The sequence below is a fragment of the Gracilinanus agilis genome, chromosome 2 (assembly GCF_016433145.1).
Source record: "Gracilinanus agilis isolate LMUSP501 chromosome 2, AgileGrace, whole genome shotgun sequence".
NCBI lineage: Eukaryota > Metazoa > Chordata > Mammalia > Didelphimorphia > Didelphidae > Gracilinanus > Gracilinanus agilis.
The window spans coordinates 565,054,556-565,080,242 of NC_058131.1; the positions used below are offsets into that span (position 1 = coordinate 565,054,556).

Below are 25,687 nucleotides of genomic sequence, written 5' to 3' on the forward strand. Positions count from 1 at the left end.
CTATTGAGAACACTATGGAAGTGTTCAGCATCTCTCTCCAGGACCACATCCTTATCTCATTGATCAGTGCGACTCCATTAACACGCAGTTGAGATGCACCATTGGTCCTTGGCCCATAAAAAGCCTCAGGGCGTATCAAAGAAGCACTTTGGATTGTAACTATCAGTATAAAACTTGAATTTCATCTGTCATTTTACTGAGCCAAGAGTCCTGTATCTCTCTAAGCTTCATTTGCACTTTACTTCTGATAGAGTTAAAAATTGCCTTCTTAGAGGTAGATGAACTCTCCTGCTGGAAAACCTTGTGGAGTTTTCATTTTTCATTTAGTAGCTTCTGAATTTCCCCATCAAGCCAGTCTGGATGTTGGTAAGCATTTTGACCGAGATGAGTAAATGTGGTGATGGACACCAAATCTCTGAAAGCTGCTGATTCTAATACTGTAAGTGTTGTCATAGTTATTTTGTCTTGAAGCCACTGCTTTACCTGAATACAAATGCTTAGCTTAGAAAGGATAAGCCTATGATCAGTCCAGCACTCTGCACTACAATGCCTCTGGCATTCTTAGATTCTCTCTCTTTTCTCCTTACAATGACCTAATCTATTAAATGCCAAGGTTTCCTTGGAAGGTGAATCCACAAAGTTCCATTTTGTTTAGATAAACAAAGGACAGTGTTGGTGATGAGGTCATGAGATATATAAATCTTCAGTAGTAAATGAACACTGTTGTTGCTGTTTCTGATTCCATTCTTCCCAAGGATTCCTTTCCATGTATTATAGTCTGTGCTTACTCTAGCTTTAAAGATACCCAGAATTACAAGCTTGTCTCCCCTTAGGCATCCTGTCAATAATGAAGGACTCCTGCCTTCATATAGTTTTTCTTGACTTCAATAGTGTTCATTATGGTGGTTAAGATACACCCTGATGATGTTAACATGGCACTCTCTTGTAAATAGCAATTGCATTGTCATTAGCCTATTGTTCATGTCTTTGGGAAGGCATATAAACTTGTTGCCTAGATTTGATTGTGAAACACACCAGCTTCAGAGTTCTCTTCATCACAGAGATCACTCCAGAAAAATGTGTATCCAGCTCTAACTATGCCAAAGTAAGGTGGCCTTAATTTGCTAGACTTATTTCACTCAGGGGTGCTATTTTAATATTTGCTGAGTTCTTTCAAAATAAGAGCTATTTGTCTTTTAAGTCTACTGGATTTTGTGTTTTCTATAAGTGTACACACATTTCATGTATCAATTGTGAGTGGAATCATCTTCACAAAAGTTTTCATAAGTATTTTTGTGCTAATACTGCAAGGTAGCATCCCACTTGCCATGGTAAACGCAGGTCAGAATTTGGTGAAGCAGAAAATTTTTAAGGTACCTGTCTAGTCTCTTTCTCATGCTGGGAGGTTAGCATTAAGGTCCTTAAAAAGGCTGCTCAGATATCTAGAGTGCTATTGAATCTTAGTGCTGCTTCAGACCAGTGAGAAGAAGACCCAATGTTCTGGGTTGCCAGTGCAGGGTTGTGACCATAGCTCCCAATGTATCTGCACCTCCTGTTCCATTGCTTGCCTCTCACAGGACTTTGAGGTAGGAGTAAAATAATAAATTAATGAGGTAGTAAAATAGTAAATAGTAAACTGGTATGGGTGATGTCTTTTGACTCATACATTAACCCCAGTTATGGAGCCCCCAGTGACCACACCCCAGGAGGAAGGAAGGTGACCCTGGATGGTCAATGATGAAGTTCTCAAAGGAACATGGTCTGGCTTGGAGCAAAGTCTGTCCTCCAGGCAAAAGACCCCAGGAGAGGCTGACCCAGGTTTGCCATCGGATCCATTGGGCCCTTGGATTGGATTGAATGGGAATTCCTTGGGACTGACCCTCCTAAGGGGGATCCTTGCCCTGAATTTGATGGGAATGGTCATTCCCAGTGGGAAAAGGAAGAGCCAGGAGAGCCCCTGGTGGAATGTGGGATTAAAGTGATGCAGAGTGGCACAAAAATCATCAGCCTCACTCTCTTTTCCAGAGTCATTAAAGTCCAATGGCAAGTACAAAAGTCAAAACAACTGGTAATGACTTGAGATACAGTGAATATCCTTGGTTTTTCTGTTGTGTAATGTGTAAATGGAATTAGCTCATCTTCATTCATAGTTAGACTCTAGCCATCAGAGATAATGTCATCCCACCTCCCTTAGTGGGGAGAGAGATGAGTTACCCACACGTGACAATAAGTAACAAATCAAGAACAAGGGACTGCCTTTTGGGCAGTCCAAAACAGTATTGAGGCTGCCATTTGTCCACTTGAAATTAGAGGTGGATGTAGGAAGTGACGTAAGATGCTATCTTTCAAATATGATGGTAACTTCCTGTGGAGGCAAGTGTTGGCGCTTTGAATTTCATGCTGAAGGATCTCTGCTGAGACCTCAGATGGCTTCCCTCTGAATTGTCAAGTTAGACTGACTTCCTTTCGCCTCTCTTGGCGTTTCTAGAGTCTCTACCCTCAAGGAGGGTTCCTTGCCTCTCTAATTGTCAAAGGCCTTGCGGCTAATAGCCTTGTTTAATTAACCTCTAAATTCTCACCCGGTCTGGACCTCTGGTGGTCCGGGCCAGAGTTTCTCTCTATTTCCCTACTTTCAACTTTCCTAATTGTAAATAAACTCCTATAAAAGGCATCCTGACTTGGGTCTATTTTTAAACATGGAATCAAGCTAATCCAATTCATTCCTGGTGACCATACCTTAAATAAATATCTAAATTCCCCTCTTACAGTAAACAAGTTCAAAGCACTCAACGTCACCTACTTCTATCACCCTCATAACCCTTAGAACAACTGTTCTAAGTCTTCACATCCTTGGAGTAGACATCACCCTAATTCACTAACAGGTATGAGGCCTGTCAGTTATCTTCAACTTAGTTTAGCCAGCCTGCTAAAATGGCTTACCAGGATGTGGCTACTATGCATTCTGCAGTTTCTTGGGATTTTCTTGGAGCCATAGGAGGGACCTGGGTGGCAGATGAATATCAAAGAAAGAAAGCAGTCTTGAAAGGGCTCAGCAAGCCCTTATCCCAGAGACACTAGTCTTTCCTGCCCACCCCATATATCCCTCCAACTCCCTAGATGTTGATGCCCTTCCCTCCCCCAATTATACGGTATTTACTTCCTGTATATTTATGTATGACTTGTCTGTGTACATATTGTTTGCTACTATAGAATGTAAGTTCATTGAGGGCAAGGACTATATTGATTTTTCCTTTAACTGTGTCTGGCACTGCTAGATATTTAGAATGCTTCTTAAGTGAATGAATTCAAAGAATTACAAGGTTTTAAGTTCTGTGAGGGTAGAGACTACATCTACTCCAATAGTTAGCATTATTGCTACGGCTACTATTAGTTTTTAGCACCTAGTACAATGTTCTACAAACACATAAGTCAGTTAATATGTATTTAGTGAGTTGAATTCAATTAAAGAATTATCCTTTAATTTGCTAGCCAACTGGCATAAAACACCAGCAGAACTAATGTGTATAAACTCCTACATCTCAGGAAATTCTCAGACAGGCCAGGACAAAAGTTCATCCTATTACAGGTATTTTTTATGCCCCAAGATAATTAAGTTTTGGTTAGAGTACTTCAATATAGAAATAATCTCTAGAATAGTAGTATCTGGGGAACAGTTCAAGTTCTAGTAAAATATGTTAAACTATGACTTATGTTTAACTTTAAAGGAAAAACTTATAACTTTATTCATAATAGCTATTTAATCCTGCGTAACAAAACAGTAAAGTCAGAAGGATTCAGTAATAATTATTTTTGTTACAGTTTTTGATGTGAAAAAACTTAAAGTGATTTTAAGTAGCTCTCAAGATATAGTTTGATATACTTTAAAATTTTAAATTCTTGAATTACTCAAAACTTTTATAAGCTCCTTGTTAGGGCTGAGAATCTCAGGTAAAGGAGCGGGAGGTGAAGAGAGGGAGGAAGGAAGAGAGGAAAAGAAGGAGGGGAAAGGGAGCCTTGTTACTGAATAAGTTAACAGAAAAGATTCAGGAGAGAATGCATAGAGCATGAATCAATAATATCAGGAATGTAGAATATGTTTATAAAAGAAGAAAGTCACCTTTGTGTGGCCCCTTGTAACTGACTCTAAATTCAGAAAAGAAAAGTAATGGAATGATACTTCTTAGATTCTATGATATGTGAATATTCATCTGCGGTTGAGTAGGGCATATGAATTCTGGAAGAAGAAGTAGTAGATTTTAGTAGAGTAGGTATTACCTGGCCTGTGAAATTTAAAAAATCCAGAGGCTATGTGTGAGTCAGCTGAGTGACAAGAGGAAATATGCTTGTGGGCCTCTGTGAGCAGTCTCCACGCCATTCAAGAATAAAGATGATGAAAATGAGGGAATACTTCCTATAAAAATGTATGGGAGTATCCTAACTTCTGTCAGAGAGCAAAGCTTGATACAGTAAAGAAAGCAGTAAAGCAGCTAAGTTAAGTATCTGTCTTCAAAGCTTATGTGGCATCAGAAAGACACAAGACCTTGATCAGTGTTTGCTTATGACTTTCACGCTTCTTCTCTTCCTCTTTTCTTGCAACAATTGATGCCATGCGCCTTTCTTCTTCCTATAGAAAACAAAAGATATCTCCTAAAGCATTTCATTATTTTTTCATTTTAAATAAACAGATTTAGAAGCTTATTTTGTTCCTGAAACATATTTAATCTGATAAAAATATTAAATTCAAAGCAAGTTGTGAAATGTTTTTCTTCTACTCTTCTTCTGATTCCATATCAACCTTGATCCCCCCTACCTTAACTCTAAGCCTGGAGGTATCATGGCTGATCTTAGGAAGGAAAGATGGGAAAAGGGGAAAAAGGGGGAAAAAGAAGTTGACTCTACAAAGGATTTAGGAACAGTTTCCATCTGCTTAGAAGAGGAATAAAATTAAAATTCTCCAAAAACTAAAGTAAAAAAGTATTAAATCCTAACCATATTCTCAAAATTTGCATCAAAGGAAAAAATGTTCTGCCCTTTTTGTGTGAATGTAGGAATGTATATTCCATAGCATTCAGGCATCTCTTAGGATCTTAGGACTGGAAGGTATGTTAGAAATCATATTATCCAACTCATTGTACAGATGGGGAAATCGAGGCCCAGAGAAATTAAATCACTTTTTTAAAATTATGAAGCTAGTTATTGTCAGAGCCAAAACTAGAACCTCCCTACTATTTTTCTACTATTCTATGTATTAAAATATTATTCATATGGAAATATAAGATTATTGGCCCAGGTCAGTGGGTTATAAACTTGAAATAATTTCTTTAACATTCAATTTATTGAATGACTTACACTTTTTCCATCCAGATGCTACATGGCATACACTTGTGAGTTGGCTATCAAGAAACAGGAATATAGTCTATGGTTGAGGGATTTTTCCTTCTAAAGAATTCTTTCATCAGTATTCAACTAAAGATGCATTAATGCCATAGTTTTACTAGCTCCATAAACTTAAGCATTAGTGTTTATTAATAGATTATTAGTCAATAATTATTTATTAAGTGTCTACACTATACTAAGCACTATTCTAAATGTTTAGGATAAGAAGAAAGGCAAATAATAGTCCCTATTTTCAAGAAGTTCATAGTCTAATGGAGGAAACAATATAAATAATTATGTACAAAAAAGCTACAGATAGGAGAAAATGTCAATAGTCAACAGAGGGAAGACATTAGATTAAGGGGATCAAGAAAAGTTTTCTGTAAAACAAGATAAGATTGTAGCTGGAACCTAAAAGAAATTAGGGAAGCCAATAAGCAGAGAAATTCTCATTGTAGGGAAATAATCACTTCAAGTATATTAATTAATATTTTATAATTTATTTGTTGGTTTGAATTCATAACCTCCTTTTTAATTTCTTAATTATGCAAATGCATATATTTTAGATGGTTGCTTCAGCCTTCTTGCAACAAAAATAAAATTAATTCATTTTTACTATTGCTTTACTACTCATGTTATAGTTTCTATTTCTTGGTAACCTCAACAATACTTATTTAACCTTTTTTTTTAACAAATTAGAATTCATTGTCTCCTTCTCAGCTTGCAAACACACACAGATCATACAAATTTTCCTAAAAGTCACTATATCCCTCAACAAATTCCAACTACTACTATCAAATCTTTCCTTTATCACATTCAAATTCCCAGTATTATACGATTTTAAAAATGTGACCATGAAGTAATGAGATTTATTTTACAAATAAGTAAAAAAAATTGGCAGCCATGTAATGCAATGGGCATGGAGACTTAAGAAGCAGGAAGGAGTGAGTTCAAATTCTACCTCAGATACTTATGAGCTATGTGATCTTGGGCAAGTCATTTAAACTCTCTCAACTTGAGTTTCCTCATCTGTAAAACTAGGATAATAATGGCATCTACCTCACAAGGTTGTTGTTAGGATCATATGAGAAAAAGTTATTGTTAGGATCATATGAGAAAACATATGCAAAGTGCTTTGCAAAGCACTACAGCTAGCCTATCATCATCATTATCACTATCATCATTATTACTATATGTCTTTGTATTTAACAATGCTTATTCAGGTCTGATCTCTCCTAATAGATCATGAACTTCTCTAAGGCAGAGCCCAAAGTCATCATCTCTTAGATTTTGTATATATCACAGCACCTGGCATGTAATATACCTCATATGTGGTAGACCCTAAAATATTTCCTTAATACATGAAAATTAGTCTCATTACCTTATAGTCATATTCAGTACACATAGTCCAGAAACTCTCCCTAAGCCACTTCTTGTTTGCCAAATCTAAAGGACACCTGCAGTTTTTAAAGCATCATGATTTTTTTCTTAAACTGAAGTTTTTATTAATTTCTAACTAGCTATTAAAAATCTTTTAAAAAGTTATCTCAATATTATACACAGAGATGGATACACTGTGGTAAAATCAAATGTAATAGATTTCTCTACTAGCAACAATGCAATTATCTAGGACAATTCTGAGGGACTTATGAGAAAGAACGCTACCCACATTCAGAGGAAGAACTGTGGGAGTAGAAACACAGAAGAAAAGCAACTGCCTGATCACATGGGTTGATGGGGATGAGATTGGGAATGTAGACTCTAAATGAGCACCCTAGTGCAAATATCAATAATATGGAAATATGTCTTGATCAATGACACATATAAAACTCAGTGGCTATGAGAGGGGGTGTGTGGTGGGGAGAGATAGAACATGAATCCTGTAGCCATGGAAAAATATTCTAAATTAATTAATTTAAAAAATTTTCAAAATTTAAAAAAATAAGTTATCTCAGCCCTCTGATTTTGTGAATCAGGTGGGAGGCTATATGGTATCATGAAAAGGCTCATGGGTTCTAGCTTCAGAGGACTTCAGTTCAAATCCTGTCTGGATGATTATTACCTAGAGGACTCTGAGCAAGGGTCTTAAATTCTCTGGGACTCAGTTCCCTTATATGTAAAATGAGATGATTAGACAGCTTCTGAGATCCCTTAAAAAATAAAGCTCTAGCTTTATGTTCTTAAACGCCAAGCAAGGTAGTTATGGCTAAGTTATCTAGCAACCTAGAGTATATAACTTAGTTTCACAAATAAAATAAGATTTCTATATATCTATAGTTTATAAGAAGACTAGAAACTATGGAAAAGTTAGGCAAACATAATATAAAAATACCCTTTTTAGAGCAAATTTACAAAATGAATACAAAATAAAATGATTATCAGTTTATTCCTAAAATGTCTTCTCTGCGAAACTAGCTATTACTGTCCTACTACAAGCCGGTCACACTTTCAGAATATAAGCACAATTTTTCCTTATTTTATTATTTTCCTCAATATTCATTTAGTTTATTTAACTTTGGTATAATAGCTCCCTACCACAATCACATTTCTTCTTTGAAAAACTACCAGCTTGCCCCCATCTCTTCTATCTTCCCAGTCAAAGAAAAATAAAAGAAATAAAACTACTCAGTCTTCTCACTAGATTCTTCTTTTGAATTTACCTGCCCTAACAAAGAGAAATGCCCTCAAGTGAAGCAACAATGAACAACTTATACTGATCCTTGCATTTGTTAAATGACTGAAGTCTTGGGCTTATATCGCTCTTCTTAGGAATTAGCTTTCTTATACTTTTTATAATCACAAAAATATTCATGGACATATAGTAATTATATCTATATTTTTTCCTTAACTACACACAAAAGCAAGAGTTGATACAACATAAGCATTCAAAGGGTTTGGGCTTCTGTCCTCATTTAACTACAATCTAATCCTGTTTAGTTGACAGTCTTTCTCAGGTCACTTGCAAGCAGATATGGTTAAAGGTTTACATAAATTTACATTATATTTTTATATATGTTAGATATTTATATTTAGCAGATCAACAAACTAAGATCTATTAGTAAAAATTTTTTTCATATTTTCTAGAAAATTTAAGGTATTTATCAAATAAGTGGCATACAGTTACATTTTTATTAGTTTTTTTAAACATTTATTAATATTCGTTTTTAACATGATTCATGCTCCTACTTTCCCCTTCGCCCCCCGCACTTCCCCCACCCATGGCCGATGCACATTTCCACTAGTTTTGTCATGTGTCCTTGATCAAGACCTATTTCCAAATTGTTGGTAGTTGCATTGGTGTGGTAGTTTGGAGTCCACACCCTCAATCGTGTCCACCCTGACCCATGTGTTCAAGCAGTTGTTTTTCTTATATGTTTCCTCTCCTGCAGTCCTTCCTTTGAATGTGGGCAGTGTTCTTATTAGTTTTTAATGGATTTCATAGTTCATAGCATACAAGATAACGTAATTGTACTTAGGATGACTACATGGGATAAATCAGCAAGTTATTAGTCTTACCATGGTAATTAAAACACAATGGAGTATATAATCATGTCAGTTATCTTTCAAGATCATATTTAAAAATATAATGTATATCTCACTATGTGAGCTAAATATTTTTCTGCCTTTTTTGGCATTTTGTTAAATCTTACTGAATTAAGAGCTTAAATGTCCTTTGAACAAAAAGCTAGAATAAAATTTATGCTTCCTTTAGAAGCTTATCTCATTAATAATGAAAAGTTCATAGTAAAGACATTCCTATGGTTTAATATTTAATAAATTCCTCCTAAATACTGTGTAAGCTACAGAAATGTTTAGTGATACTTAAAATGGAACTCTATTTTATTGGGTTAAAAACTACAAAACCAGAAAACTAAAACCACGGATCCATTTCAATAAACTGAAATGTTTTGATATTGACTTTACATTAGAAATCAAATTAATCAATATACTAGAGCTAGGCCTTCATTTAATAATCACTTAATTCTATCACTTTCCAGGGAAACAGCACTGTTGGGCATATAAGGGTAGCGTGCTTTACAGCCTGTCAAGCCTCAAGTCCAACAAGCAGCATAAAATAGTGGAAACGGCACATAACTAGGGCCTGAATTTGATTCTTGATTCCAATACAAACCAAGGACAAATCATTTAACCCTTCTGCATCTTAGTTTCTTCTTATTGTTCAGTTGTTTCTGTTGCATCCAATTATTACTTACTCATTTTTGGGTTTTCTTGGCAAAGATACTAGAGTGGTTTGCCATTTCCTTTTCCAGATCATTTTACAGATGAGGAAACTGAGGCAAAAAGGTTAAGTGATTTGCCTAGGTTCACATAGTTAGTACATTTTCTGAGGCTAGATTTGAACTTAGGAAGATGAATTTTCCTGACTTCTGACCAAACACTTTAACCACTGGACCACCTTGCTGCCCCAAACAAAGAGAGTAATATTTAATTACTTTGCAATGAGGGTAGTTGGGGGAAAAAGTGCTTATCAATTATTGAGTTATTATTATTATTAGGCCCCACTGATTTCTGTAGTCAAGAGTCTGTGTAGATACCAGTTCTAACATTTGATTATGTAAGCTTTAAAGATGGTTGCATAGTATCAGCTTGTAAGGAAAGCAACTCCATGCCCAGGTAAATGCCCCTCCCTCTCATAAATCAAGCATTTCCATAGAAATGGAGAACAATAACAAAATGTATAGGGGGCAGCTGCATGGCTCAGTGGATTGAGAGCCAGGCTAGAGACAAGAGGTCCTGGGTTCAAATCTGCCCTGAGGCACTTCTCCTAGCTGTGTGACCCTGGACAAGTCACTTAACTCCCACTGCCTAGCCCTTACCACTCTTCTGGCTTGGAACCAATACATAGTATTGATTCTAAGATGGAAGTTAAGGGTATAAAATATATAAACATATGGTGTTTTCTAAAGGAAGTGTAGGGTCATTAAAAGTGTCTGCAATGGGGAGCTAAGTGGATCAGTGGATAGAAAGTGAGGCCTAGAAGCAGGGGGTCCTGGGTTCAAATCTAACTTCAGACTCTTTCTAACTGTATGGCACTGGGCAGGTCACTTAACCCCAAATGCCTAGCCTTTACCACTCTTCTACCTCGGAACCAATACTTAGCATTGATTCTAAGGCGGAGGGTAAGGGTTTAAAAAATTCTAGAATTCCCAGACAGCTATATTAAGCTGGTCCTCAATAGAAGCAACTCTCTCCAGAGCTTGGTTTTCAAATATTTGTACTAAGTTATGCTAGAAATTGAGTTAAACCTCAAATCCCAGCTCTGCACTAACAACCTGGGTGACTTTGGACAAGACAGTTTATCTCTCTGGATCTCTGTAACTTCACCTGCAAAAATCAAGAGCTAGGATAGATGGTTTCTAAGATCCCTGCAAGCTCTAGAGATATGATCCTATTTATTAGGAATTTCACAAAGTTTCCGCCTTCTGGAAGAGTATAATGAATAACTTGAATACTTTTTATTTCTTGTATTTATACATATGCTTCTAGGAATCCTTTATGTCTTGTGAATTTTTTGTGGTGAGTGAAATAATAAGTACTGCATACTCACAGTATCTATGCTATATTTTGTATTGGAGGTTTTTTGCCAGAAAAGACTCTGTTATTTATACTTGTGGAAACCTAGACACAAGCCATACATAAATTTTGCTTTAGAAATAACTCTAAAGTTTTACTCCAGAAAACAAAGTCCTTTGGAATCTTATCCCTCTGATTAAACCCAGGTCATGTGAAATCAAAGTCTTTGGGGGCAAAGGATAAATATTGGGTAATTGTACAGGATTTGAGGAAGCTAACCTCCAATATACATGAAGCATTTAATCCTTTCTCAAAGCCTCATAGATCTTTGGGGTTTATTTAGGTTGTTGGGTTTGCTTGTTTGTTTTGAGCTAGCCCTCATATGGGTGAAGTCTGTGCCTTGATCTAATTATGGCAGGGGTCCACTAGAAAAACTTTAAATTGCTTTATATGGATACCCTGGTGTAATTTTCATATGAACCTATCCTATGTTAAGAAATCCATTGAGGAACTTTTGTTTGGAATCCATTTTGCACTCCCCTATTGCTGAAAGGACTTAGTGGAGAGATTTAATACATTTCTTACCTGGATTTACATGGTAATTTGTTATCTGCTCAATCCATGGATTGAGAGCCCCATGACCTTTGGACCTCTTCTAGAACAAGATTCCTCTGAAGGGAAAAGCTTCTTTTCTTTATCAAGCTTGTGTTATTATTAGAAGTTTGTTTTATTTTAATGTTGCCCTTTCCTCATTGTTTTTGAGGAGGAACAGAAGCATAGAAAACACTAAGTAAGATGTCTATTGGTGGCATCTGTATAATCATTTATTTGGAGGTAAGCATTATATCTCCAGTCACAGCAATAATGAAAGGTCTAGGCCAGTGGTTCCCAAACTTTTTTGGCCTACCGCCCCCTTTCCAGAAAAAAATATTACTTTGCCTCCTGGAAATTAATTTTTTTTAAATTTTAATAGCAATTAATAGGAAAGATAAATGCACCTGTGGCCATCACCCCCCCACCCCGGATCACTGCAGCACCCACCAGGAGGTGGTGGTGCCCACTTTGGGAATCACTGGTCTAGGCCCTCACAACAGACTGTTTATTTGGGGAATGTGCAAGAACTATGCGTCATAGACTTTGTGGAGATTCAATACATAAAAGGTGGAAAGCAATCAAGAATTGTGCTTAATAGAAAATTATTGGAGCTTCCCAAGGTCCCCAAAGAACTATCCAGAATTAAGGATATGGATGATTTTGCTCAAAAGAATCCTAGTTCAGTTTACAGGGGCAACAAACAAAGAAAGAAAAGTATAATAAGAGTGATCAAGGAAACTCTTGATTAATCCCCAAACTACTGTCAGAAGGAGGAACACCTCCATGAAGGTAGACAGATACCCTTGCTGAGAGGACATGAAGAAATCCTATGATTATTTCCCAGTGACTGGGGCCGCCACTTCTAAAATGATTGCTGTTGAAGAATTGGGGAAATAGAATCTGGACAGGTGAGCTATCCACTCTGGGGTCTCTAAGATTAAACTGAAATGGCCTACTCTTTTTACCTTTTACCTTTTAAGATAATTTTTCTCATTTGGAAATCTAGATCTAAGTGTAGCAAAGTAATATGAGGTAGTAGTCAGAGCTACATATAATATGGAAAGCTTGAGAGAGGAGTTCTTGAGTCTTCTGGGTTAAGATGGCCCCAGAGTAGAGGCAGGGCTCTTCCTCACCTCTCCAATGACTGAGATAAAGTACCTCAAAAGGACAGAACCAGTCTGGTGAGTGAAGGAGCTCCACTGTAGGGCATGGCATGGAAGGTAGGCAAAGTTTGGGCATTTTCATGCTAACAGTGATCAAAATTACTCCCACCAAGGGGCAAGCTCACCATCTCTCCCCCATTCCACCTACAGTGCCAGAGTTGGAGTGAGCATGGGGCAACCTCTAGGTTCAGGGGGGGGTGCTGGTTGAGATTACCACAGAATTACCCCTAAGAGCAGTGAGACTTGGGACCCCAGGATGCTGAGGAAACATGGAGGTACGGCTCAGAGATTGAGTAGAGAGGGGTGGCTCACAGCAGACACTGCAGAGACTTGAAAAATAGCCTTAGGCAAAAACCTCTCCAGAGTTCAATACAGAGACTTGCCTACAATCCACACTCGGATCTCTGTGGGGCAATCTCTAGGTTCTTAGGGACTTGCTGAGGCCACCACAGACTTACCCCGGAGAGCAGTGAGACTTAGGTCCCTAGGAGGCTGAGGAATTCGGAGTTTGGGTGAAGAGAAGGCTCAGGGCTACTCACAGTAGATGCTGCTGCAGAGACTTGGAAAATAGTCTCAGGGCAAAAACTTCTCTGGAACTCAACACAAAGGTTGTTTACCTGACTGGGAAGGAACAAAGCAATGGCCACAAACTCCCAAGAACTAGAATCCACAACCACCAAAAAACAAAGAAGAAAACCTTAACTCTCAATAATTTTCATGCATAAAAACTCCAGACTAAAGAGGAGATAGCAGAAGATGAAAAAAAAGGAAACTCACCCAAACGTTTAAAAAAAATGGAAATTGGTCACAAGCTCTTGAGGAGTTCAAATATGAGATTATAAAAAAGATAGAAGAGATGTGACAAGAAAAGTGGGAAATAGTTCAAAAAGAAAAAAAAAACAGGTTAAAAGACAGAATCTCCCACTTGGAAAAAGAAGCCCAAAAATCAAATGAAATATTTGATAAGCAAATTGTAAGACCAGAAATGACCTATTGGAAGCCATGAAAAGCAAGACAGATTAAACTGAAAAGGAAAATCAAAAGATCTTAGCTGAAAACCAATCACTAAAAACTAGGATTGGGCAAGTAGAAGCCAATGATCTCACAAGACAGCAAGAATTAATAAAGCAAAGTCAAAATAATGACAGATTAGAAGGAAACACGAAATATCTCATCAAGAGGATGCCTGACTTAGAAAACAGGTCTAAAAGAGACAATTTGAGAATGATAGGCCTACCTGAAAACCTAGAAATAAACAGAAATCTTGACACCATATTAATAAGAAATTATCCAAGAAAACTGCCTTGATGTTCTTCAACAACAGGGTAAAATAGACATTGAAAGAGTCCATAGATCACCCTCTACATTAAATCCTCAAAAGACGAACTTCAGGAATGTAATTGCCAAATTCAAGAGCTTCCAAGTTAAGGAGAAAATATTACAAAAAGCCAGAAAGAGATAATTCAGATATCAAGGAACACGAATCAGGATTACACAGGATCTGGCAGCCTCCAAACTAAAGGATCACAAAGCTTGGAATATGATATTCAGAAATGCAAGAGAATTGGATCTACAACTAAGGATCAGGTAATCCCATTAAAATGACTATATACTTCCAGGGGAAAGTATGGGAATTCAATAAAATAAAAGATTTCCAAATATTTGTAAGGAAAAGATCAGAACTAAATGGAAAATTTGATATCTAAATACAAAACCAAGAGAAACACGAAAAAGTAAATAAGAAAGAGAGGGGGGAAATTTGTTTTTTTTTCCTTATTTTTTCTTTAAGGGCTTCAACAAGGTCAAATTGTTTATATTCCTACATGGAAAACTGTTATTTGTAACTCTCAAAAATTGTATTCACTACTATAATAGTTAAAAGAATTATTCATAGGTAGAGACTGGGATACTAAGTGGTTTAGGATGATAAGCAAAAAAAGAAAAGGGGGAAATAGGAGATGGCACAAAGAGAAACTTGAAGAAATAACAAAATTAGGATAATCTATATCACACAAAGAGGCACATAGGTAGGGGAGGGGAACAATACTATTATAAGGAGAGGAAAAGAATGATAATAGGTAATACTCAAACCTTACTCTCAGTGGAATCACTTCTGAGAGGGAGGAGCATCTAGATCCATTCAGGTATTGAATCTTATCTTACTTTATAGCAGGGGTCAGCAACCTTTTTGGCCGTGAGAGCCATAAACGCCACATTTTTTAAAATGTAATTTCATGAGAGCTGTACAGTGCTCACAGTGCACACTCCTGTAACAGTGCCTGAAAAAAATTGACTTTATGGCTCCTGCAGAAAGAGCCATAACTGGCCCTCAAAAAAGCCAGATATGGCTCGAGAACCATACGTTGCCAACCCCTGCTCTATAGGGAAGTTGAGAGGTGAAAACTAAGGCGGGGGGGGGGATACAAAAAGGGAGGGAAAGAGAGAGCGGAGAGAATTTAACAGATCCTAAAAAAATAATAAGAGGGAAACAAAAAGGGAGGAGGAAGAAAAGGGAAGTAAAATAAGGAAGGGGATTTAGGGGGATTGATTAAAAGTAAACCAAGGTTTAAAAGAAAATAGTGCAAGAAAAAGGGGCAGAACTAGGAGAAGATATCAAAATGTTGTGGAATACAGCAGTGACAATCATAACTCTGAATGTGAATGGGATGAACTCACCCATAAAATGGAAGCAAATAGCAGAGTGGATTAGAAAACAAAATTCTACCATATGTTGTCTACAAGAAACATACATGAGGCAGGTACACACACAGAGTTAAGGTAAAAGGCTGAAGCAAAATTTATTGGGCTTCAACTAGAAAAAGAAGGCAGGAGTTGCAATCATCTCTGACAAAGGCAAAGTAAAAATAGATCTAGTTAAAAGAGACAGGAAGGTAATTACATCCTGATAAAAGGCAGTATAGACAATGAGGAAATATCATTAATAAGCATTTATGCATCCAAATTTCTAAAGGAGATACTGGCAGAGCTGAAAGAGGAAATAAGATAGTAAAACTATACTAATGGGAGACCTGAACCTTCCACTATTAGATACTGGTAAATCAAACGAAAAAATAAATAAGAAAGAGCTAAGAGAGGTAAATGAAATCTTAGAAAATTTACAGTTAATAGATATGTGGGGAAAAATAAATAGGGACAAAAAGAATTACACCTTCTTTTCAGCAGTACGTGGTACATTCACAAAGATTGACAATGTACCAGGGCAGTGATGAGCAAACTTTTTAAAGAGGGAGCCAAAGAAAAAGAAGTGCTCATCTGTCAGTCTGTTTCTAAGGCAACTCTTTGGAAGTTTCATTATATTGTATTCATCAGATTAGGAATAATATTGTGCAGCTGGATAAAACATTTCAGGGGGCCATACCTGGCCCATGGGCCGTAGTTTGCCCATCACTGTACTAGGGCATAGAAACATGGCAAACAAATGCAAAAGAGCAGAAATAATAAATGCAAACCTTTCAGATCATAATGCAATAAAAATAATAATTAGCAAGGGTACATGGAGAGGCAAATCAAAAATTAAATGGAAATTAAATAATATGATTTTTCAAAATCAGTTAAAAAAAGAAATTATAGAAACAATTAATAATTTCATTGAAGAGAATGACAATGACAAGACATCCTACTAAAATCTATGGGATGCAGCCAAAGTAATACACAGGGGGAAATTTATATCCTTGAGTGTATATATTAACAAATCAGGGAGGGCAAAGATTAATGAATTGGGCATGCAAATCAAAAAATAGAAAGCGATCAAATTAAAAATCCCTAGATGAAAACTAAAGTAGAGATCCTAAAAATTAAAGGAGAAATTAATAAAATTGAAAGTAAAAGAATTATTGAATTAATAAATAAGACTAGAAGCTTGTACTTAAAAAAAAACAAATAAAATAGACCAAGTACTGGTCAATCTAATAAAAAAGGGAAAGAAGAAAACCAAATTAACAGTATTAAAGATGAAAAAGGAGGCCTCACCTCTAACAACGAGAAAATGGATAAATTATATATTTAGAAGTAAAGAGAAATATAATAAATAAATTAGAGAAGCATAGGAAAATATATGTCAGATCTATAAAGAAAGGAAGAGATTATAGTCAGACAACAAATAAAGAAGTTTTTGATTATGCATAATTAAAAAGTTTTACAAAGAGTTCAGATATTTTTATTTTCCAGTGTCTATATAAATTAAGAAGTATTTTATAACAAGACTCAGAACTCTAACTTCTTAACCTAGAACAAGAAAAAATAAACCATTGTGTTAAAAATTTAGGCAACTTTTCTTACTGTGATTCTCTTCATATCTAGCTGGCGGAGTTGCATCATATGCTGAAGGATAGTGTGTTTGTACCATGACTCTTGAGCTATTGGATTGCCATCAAGAGTGATGTCTGAGAGGGAGTTGGAGTCAGCAAGGCACAGAATATCTTCAAAACTACAGAAGAAAAGAACAACACATGATCACTCTTAAACTTTTTAAGATATTTTTACTTTTTTCATGGAAGTTAACTATAACTTTAAACTTCTATTAATTATCCCTTTAGAGCCATCCTAAATCCTCACTTCGTATTTCCATTCTCACTTAATGGCTCTTCCACCTACTAAAAACCAGTCATGATGGAGTAATGGATAAAGGATGTGGTCCCCTCCCCAACTCTAGATTCTCAAGACTTAGACATATGATGCTAAAACAATTATAACAACACAAGACAGCAAATCATTACTCAAATATCCTGACTGGCTCTTTAGGGTCAAATAACTCAGTGACCAAATTCTACCTACCCAATAATTCTCCTATCTTATTTCTTATGTGCCATTTCCCCAAGTCTACATATCTACCAATTCCTCAATATTATCACAGAGCTTTAAATTCTAAGTAAACTTCCTTTATCTTTCTTTACTCTCAGTCCTAATCCAAGTTCTCCATATACTTTCTTTTCTATATTCTCAGTTCTAACTTTAAGTTTTTAAAATTAATATTCAATGCCCCCAAAATATGATATTTATAAGGATTTTATCTAAAGTACAGGGAAAGAGTCCCAACTCACCCTTATCACACCGCCTCCTCTCCCAAAAGCCCTGTCACCATGCCCACAACAACCATATCAAAAACAGCCCGCGAAACCCACAACCAATAGGAAAAGGCTTAAGGAATTATGGGTATGGTGAAAGGGAGTTTGGGTAATGTAGTTTTAAAAAGGGTACAAGGTCTTTTCACTTTACATTCTCCCCTGTGATCCTTTGGGAGACAAGTCTCCCCAATGGATCATGAAAATATAATCAAATTAAAGTTTACAATAATTCAGAGATAAAAGGGAAATAAAAGGGAGAAAGAACAAAACCAATGTTCGGTGCATTGACAATAAGCCATTTAGGGGGCAGTCGCCTTTTCTGGCATAAAGTGTCCATTCAAAATAAATACATTTAACCCCCCAAAGTTCAAATTCGCCATGTCTCGAAATTCACTCTGGATCTTTTGGTGCAGTGTGTGGTCTCCGCATGCATCTTCATGGCATCTTCTGGCTTCTGGGAGGTAGTCTTCTGTTCTAAATTAAGGTCAAATTCAAGTCCAAATTTACAGAAATAACAGTCACCCAGAGGAGAACAACTTTACATTTCCCCCCTGAGGAAAATACAGAGATACACATGGGAATCACACAGGAATACATGGTCAAGGTATAAGGTATATGAATCAATTCTCAAAACATCAAAAAGTCCAAAGAAAAATAAAAAGGCAAAAGAAGAAAAAAAATAACTTCTGAGGAAAATACAGAACATTTAAAAAAATGTGAAAGGAAAAATTTCTAGGAACAAGAAAAAGGAAAAAAATTTCACAAATCAAAGCAGGTTCCTGTAGCAATCCATGTCCCGTAAGCTTTGCAACAACAATCACTCACTAACCCAATTTAGCAGCCTGGACTACAGTACGTTGTCACATCATAAAAGAAATGGAAAAAGGAGACTAGATCTCAAGACAAATAGGAAATAGCATTTCCTGATGCAATACCATTCTTCACTTTCAGAGATAATGGAGCCAGAACAATTCAATGTCGAGTACTTGATATCAAGTGTGATACAAGGAAGTCCTACGTCTTAACATATACTAAGCGTCACACTTATCTCCCATTTGAATGTATACTCTTATGCCAATAGGGGACTGCCCCAAATTGGCTTTTTGTCAATGCAGCTAGCTTTTATCCTCTTTTCTTTTGGTTTAAGATCCACCAAAAAAGACCAGTCTTTTTCACCGGATGTCAGGGGGGGCAATGTGTTAGTTAAAATCACTTGGGGTTCTATTTGGAAATATTGAGCCTCAAGATATGTAGTGTTTGACAAACTTCCTGCAGACATGTGGGGAACTTTGAGACTACAATCCCCGTGATCCAATGGGTTTCCAATTAAACGTGAGACAATGGGAACCAACATAGAGTGCAGTTTAAATTTGGAGGGCGGGCTGGAGACAGCCTCTTTTGCTACCTGAGCGGGCTCTCTGGCATGCAAGACTAGGAAGATGGGTGGAGATACAGACGGGCAGCATTTTTAAATATAGTCAGGCGTGGTCATATATATTTTACCAACATGGCCATGCCAATTACAATATTAATTTCCCTCATAATATCAGCCTTTATCATTTTTAATCAGTACAAAATCCTTCTCAATCTCAAATAAGTCCTAGTTGACATTTTCTTACTTTTTCCACTGTGATTTTTGAAAAACCAAACTATTCAATTTAATAAACATTTATTAAGTTCCAACTATCTGTAAGACATTAAGTTAATCTAGGGCAGCTACCTGGCTCAGTGAATAACAAACAAGACTTGGAGGTCCTGGGTGCAAATCTGACCTCAGACCCTCCCTATGTGACCCTGAGGAAGTCATTTAACACCAATTGCCAACCTCTCATAGCTCTTCTTCCTTGGAAGCAATACTTGGTATCAATTCTAAGACAGAAGGTAAGGGATTAAAAAAAAAGATACTATGCTAGTCATCAGATGTACAATGATAAAAATGGAGACCATTTCATTATTCATATGCATTGTGTGTTAATTTAGAGGCTAATTTACTAAGTTATTATTGTTTAGCCAGACAGATGGCATAAATTTAGAAATATATATGTATATATACATATATATGTATATGTATATTATCAACTTTGTTTTTCTAATATAGTCAGACCAAATACTCTGGATTTTACTAGGCTTTGTAATATTTTGGGCTTCATGCAATTCATAAAATGCTAACAACAAATAAAGGCATTTGAAGAACTGAGTCATCAAAAGGAAATTCTTCTGTTTTAACCTTGTTATGCAGGTATTTATATAATGAATTTTCCATGACAAAGGCAGAAACATTTAGTGAACATACATCTCCCTTATTTATCACCTCATTTGACATCAATACTTAAGTAGATTCCTGATTATTAATTCAGTCCTAGTGGTAAACACAAAGTAAATGAGCATATTTTTAATATTATTTTAATCTACATATAAGAGAGAACTTCCTTAACACCATTTTTAGGGCTATATTTTGATTGGTGTATCATGTTTTCTTAAAATCAGTAGAAAGAAATACAATGGCAACTTACATTCTCTGCATCTGCAGTTAATTGTATGGATATAAAAATGTGGCTGACTAGAAAAATGCCTGTGGCACTTCCCTACCTCATATTCTATTATAAAGCAGCAGTCATCAAATATATTTGGCATTGATTAAAAAAGAAAAGTAGATCAATATATCAGACTAGAAAAGGGAAAATCAGAAATTATGGAATTCAATAATCCAGTACCAGATAAATCCAAAAACTATCTAGAAAAGAATTTCATATATGACAACTGCTATGAAAACTAGAAATTAGTATGGCATAAATTACAGTCAGATTAATATCTTATACCATATTCTACAATAAATTAAAAATAGATATGTATTCTAGATATTAAAGAACATATTAAAAATTAAAAGAGAAGAAAGTTGTAAACTTTCCACATCTATGGGAAGGAAATATATTTCTTACCAAATAAGAAATAATGGGAATTACAAATGATAAAATAGACAATTTTGATGAAAAGAAATTAAAAAGCTTATTTATCTAGGAGAAGAAAGGAAATGACTGACAAAGAAAAAAATCTTTGTAACAAAATTTCTGATAAGAATTTTATTTTTAAGAACTATTACCCAATAGATAAGTGGTCAAGTGACATGAACAGTTTTCAAAAGAAGAACTGCAAATTATTAACAACTATATAAAAGAATGTTCTAAATATCAAAACATTTGTTTTGGTATTAAAGAGAGAATATTTACAAATCTGAAGAGGCACCTAAACCCCAGCTTTGAGGAGTCACTGAAAAGTATATCTTGCCATTTGAGTATCTGACATGAATCAGTCGTATGACTAAAAGATAATTAATAATTTCATTTTTGCCAAAAGAAATTGCAAATCAAAAAAACTTTTAGGTTTCACCTCATGCCTAGCAAATTAATAAAACATGGGAATAGTCAATGCTGGTGGGATTGTGAGAAAACAACCTTACAATGTTGGTAGAGTACAATCATTTCAGAAAGCAATATGAAATTATGAAAATAAAATCAATAAAATGTCTATACCTTTTTACTCAAAGATTCTAAAGCTAGGCATATACTGTTAGGAGGTCAGTAATTGATAGTCAATAGTACAATATAAACCAAAATATTGAAAGTAACACTTTTTGTGGTAGAAAATAATGGGAAAAGAAAGTAGACCTACTTATCAATTGAGGGGTAGTTAAACATGAATGTAATGGACTATTATTGTGCTATAAGAAATAATGAATAGGATGTATACAAAGAAGCACTGAAAAACTAACATGAATTAATACAGAGTAAAGAAAGAAGAGCCAAGTAAACATTAAATGCAGTGGTTAGAACAACATAAGTGGAAAGAACAACCACCACAAAACAATAAAATTAAATGTTACAACAATATAAAAATAAAGCTTGGCTCCAAAAAAGAAACGAGACTTTTCTTTGTAGAGGTAAGAAGCCCACAGGTGTGGAACATAGCATACAATATCAGATTTTTTTCAATATATAGATTAGCTTTGCTAAATTTGGTTTTTATTCTTTTTTTAGTCTTTTTTTCAGCGTTCTTCATAATAATAGAGGGCTCTCCTGGAGGGAGCAGGGGAGGCATTCAGGCAGAAATTTAGACAATATAAAAACAAAAGGCATCAATTTATTTTTAAAAATTCTTATCTTTTATCAAAACAATATGGTACCGGTTAAGAGACAGAAGGGAGGATTAGTGGAATAGACTTGGGGTAAATTACCTCAGCAAGACAGTATATGATAAACCCAAAGATCCCAGCTTTTGGGACAAAAATCCACTATTTGACGAAAACTGTTGGGAAAATTGGAAAACAGTATGGGAGAGATTAGGTTTAGATCAACATCTCAACAAGATAAACTCAGAATAGTTGAATGACTTGAATATAAAGAGGGAAACTATAAATAAATTAAGTGAACACAGAATAGTAAAACTGTCATATCTATGGGAAAGGAAAGATTTCAAAACCAAGGAAGAGTTAGAAAAAATTACAAAATGTAAAATAAATAATTTTGACTACATTAAATTAAAAAGGTTTTGTACAGACAAAATCAATGCAACCAAAATTAGAAGGGAAGCAACAAATTGGGAAAATAGCTTTATAACAAAAACCTCTTATAAAGATCTAATTACTCAAATGTATAAGGAGCTAAATCAATTGTACAAAAAAAATATGCCATTCCCCAATTGATGAATGGGCAAGGGACATGAATAGGCAATTTTCAGATAAATCAAAACTATCAATAAGCACATGAAAAAGTGTTCTAAATCTCTTATAATTAGAGAAATGCAAATCAAAACAACTCTGAGGTACCACTTCACATCTAGCAGACTGGCTAACATGACAGCAAAGGAAAATAATAAATGTGGCAAAATAGGGACATTAATGCATTGCTGGTGGAGTTGTTAATTGAGCCAACAATTCTGGATGGTAATTTGGAACTATGCCCAAAGAGTTTTAAAAGACTGCCTGCCCTTTGATCCAGCCATACCACTGCTGGATTTATAACCCAAAAAGAAAATAAGGAAAAAGACTTGTACAAAAATATTTATAGCCATTCTTTTTGGTTGCAAAAAATTGGAAAATGAGGAGATGCCCTTTGATTGGGGAATGGCTAAACAAATTGTGGTATCTGTTAGTAATGGAATACTATTGTGCTCAAAGGAATAATGAACTGGAGGAATTCCACATGAACTGGAACGACCTCCAGGAACTGATGCAGAGCGAAAGGAGAAGAACCAGAATATTATACACAGAGACAGATATACTGTGGCACAATCGAATGTAATGAACTTTTCTACTAGCAGCAATGCATTGATCCAAGAGATTTCTGAGGGACCTATAAGAAAGAATGCTATCCACATCCAGAGAAAGAACTGTGGGAGCAGAAAGACAGAAATAAAACAACTGCTTGATCATGTGTGTTGGTGGGGATATGGTTGGGCATATAGACTCTAAATGATCACCCTAGTGTAAATATCAATAATATGGAAATAGATCTTGATCAATGACACATGTAAAACACAGTGGAATTATGTATTGGCTATGGAAGGGGGTGGGAGGAGGGGAGGGAAAGAATATGAATCATGCAACCATGAAAAATTTTTCTTAATCTATTAAAATTTTTTTAAATGTTAAAAAAATCCTTATCTTCTGTCTTAGAATCAATATTGTGTATTAGTTTCCAAGGCAGATAAGTGGCAAGGACTAAGCAATGAGGTTCAAGTGACTTGCCCAGAGTTTCACAATTATAAGCCCAGATTCAAACCCAGGACTTCTCATTTCAGTACACTAAACCACTTAGCTGCCTCTAATGCAATTTATTTTTAAAGAAAAAAAACTGCCTATTAAAAATCTGTATATTTATTTATCATGTTAATGAAAATGTCACTGATGCAAAAATTATCCTTAAAAAGATTTTATGGAAATGAGAAAGCAGAAATATAGGTCAATGGTTACTTATGTCTTTATTATCTTTTTCACTCTTTTGAGATTTCTTATCTGAGACAAAAGATACACATGTCATTTTTTCCTAAATTTCCACAAATGTATGTTAATATATATTAACATTAATAACATATCAGGTCACATTAAAATAACATCATGATCTCTAGGAGCTGATAAGAAATGGAAAACACATATGGCATATGTATTGATCACAATAAGTTAAGCCTACACTTAACAAATTATTTCCTTAAGTATAAGTCTCATTTTATTTAGCATAACAAGTTAGGATGAGGTCCAGCAGCCATAAAGATACATTTGTTTTCATTAAAGCTACCTTTAACCAGAAGTAGAGGAGAAGGTTCCATTCCTGTATCTGTCATTAATAAGAGTATCACCTTTAGTATCTTATATATGTTCAAACAAACAGGTACGTGAAAAGGTATATTCTTGGTTACTAATTCTAATAACAAATGCATCATAGAAGCTAAAAGTTGGAGGGAACCATACATGATAAGTCTTGACCATCCATTATTATCTTCATTCTACTTTCGGATAGCTGAAGTTATTTTCGAAATGTCCACGGAGACTAAGTGACTTGCCCTGAATTACACAGGTAGGAAGTGTCTGAGGCCAGATTTGGACCCACAACTTCTCATCTCTAGGCCTGATTCTCAATCCACTGAGCCACCTCACTGCCCCCTGGATATCTATAATTATTAGGAGTCTTCCTTATATGGACCAAAATTCACTTCTTATTACTTCTACCTGTCATTCCCAGTTCTGCATTCTGGGGACAAGAAGAATAAGTGTAACTGTCCAGTGGTATGATTATTTTATTTTAAATACTTGAAGATGTGCATGTATGACCCTCTTCCCCCTCCAAGTTTCTCCCCTCAGGATTAGTTATCCCTGTTTTTTTATATAGCAACCAATCTTTTTATAGCAACAGATTGAGGTCCATTATCCTCCACTACTCTCCTAACTCCATATATCTTCCATATTACCCAATGTCCATCCTAAAGAGTGGTGCCCAGAACTAAATACAGTTTTCTAGAGAATAGTACAGTATAATGGGATTCTAGAGAACATGATACTCTAGAGAAAGGTAGAGTGCAATGTCACCTCTGGAATTGCTCTCTCTAACATTACTAATGATCTCGCAATTGCCAAATCTAATATTCTAATTTCAATCTTCATTTCTTGACTTTTTGGCACTGGTTAATATTTTTCTCAGTATTCTCTTTGAATGTCAGGCCATTGCTCAATCTCTTCTGTGTACTTATATTATAACTTTCGAAGTTATTTGCATTTCTATTTTTATCCTCCCTACTAGAACATAGATGCTCCTTGAAGGTCAGGATTGTGTAGGTTTTTTGAGCTCTATATGCTCAGCATTTTGCACATTGCAATCACTTAATACATTTTTGTTAAATAGAACTAAATTTGGTCATACTTTTCCCCAATCAAGCAGATGAACTCAGCAAGTTGAGAAGCATATATGTATATGTGTATATATGTAATATTGTGTAATTTGAATCTTTTACCCTAAAAACTATGATCCCAAGCAAAACTACTATTCCCAGTACCCTAACTCACTTCCTGTGCTGACATAGATAGGATATAAATTGGGTGGAGTTCCATGTCTAGCCCTCTTTTCCTTCTTGGTGGCGGCTTTGGGAGAGTGGGGAATTTTGAGCAGGTAGAAAAAAAACTTAGTCATGTGGTTCTATTTTGTCAGATAATAAACTTTATAAAATAATACTTTAAGTATTGCACATTAATTTAAATCTTACAATATGTGTATATGTATAAATTATATTGTCTTATTTACACTGTATGTTGTATTTAATAATGCTTAATTGCTAATTTAATTTACGTGTCCAATATGAATAGTGTCTATGACTTGCTAAGTGTTAAGTAGAGTTTTAAATTAACATCATAATAGTTTCTGGTTCAATCTAAGCAGTATTCTTTTGTAG

The 25,687-nt window shown here is 35.4% G+C and overlaps 1 protein-coding gene across 4 annotated transcripts in view; it reads right to left on the reverse strand.

Moving 5' to 3' along the window:
• LRRC49 (leucine rich repeat containing 49) overlaps window positions 1-25,687 on the reverse strand; it is a 212,263-nt gene that overhangs the window by 59,298 nt on the left and 127,278 nt on the right. For all 4 annotated transcript variants that reach the window (XM_044662387.1, XM_044662385.1, XM_044662384.1 and 1 more), the window contains 2 exons: window positions 16,968-17,115; window positions 4,541-4,624 (listed from right to left, as the gene is read on the reverse strand). In XM_044662387.1, coding sequence (XP_044518322.1) covers window positions 4,541-4,624; window positions 16,968-17,115 — 232 coding nt within the window. The remainder of the gene's footprint in view (window positions 1-4,540; window positions 4,625-16,967; window positions 17,116-25,687) is intronic.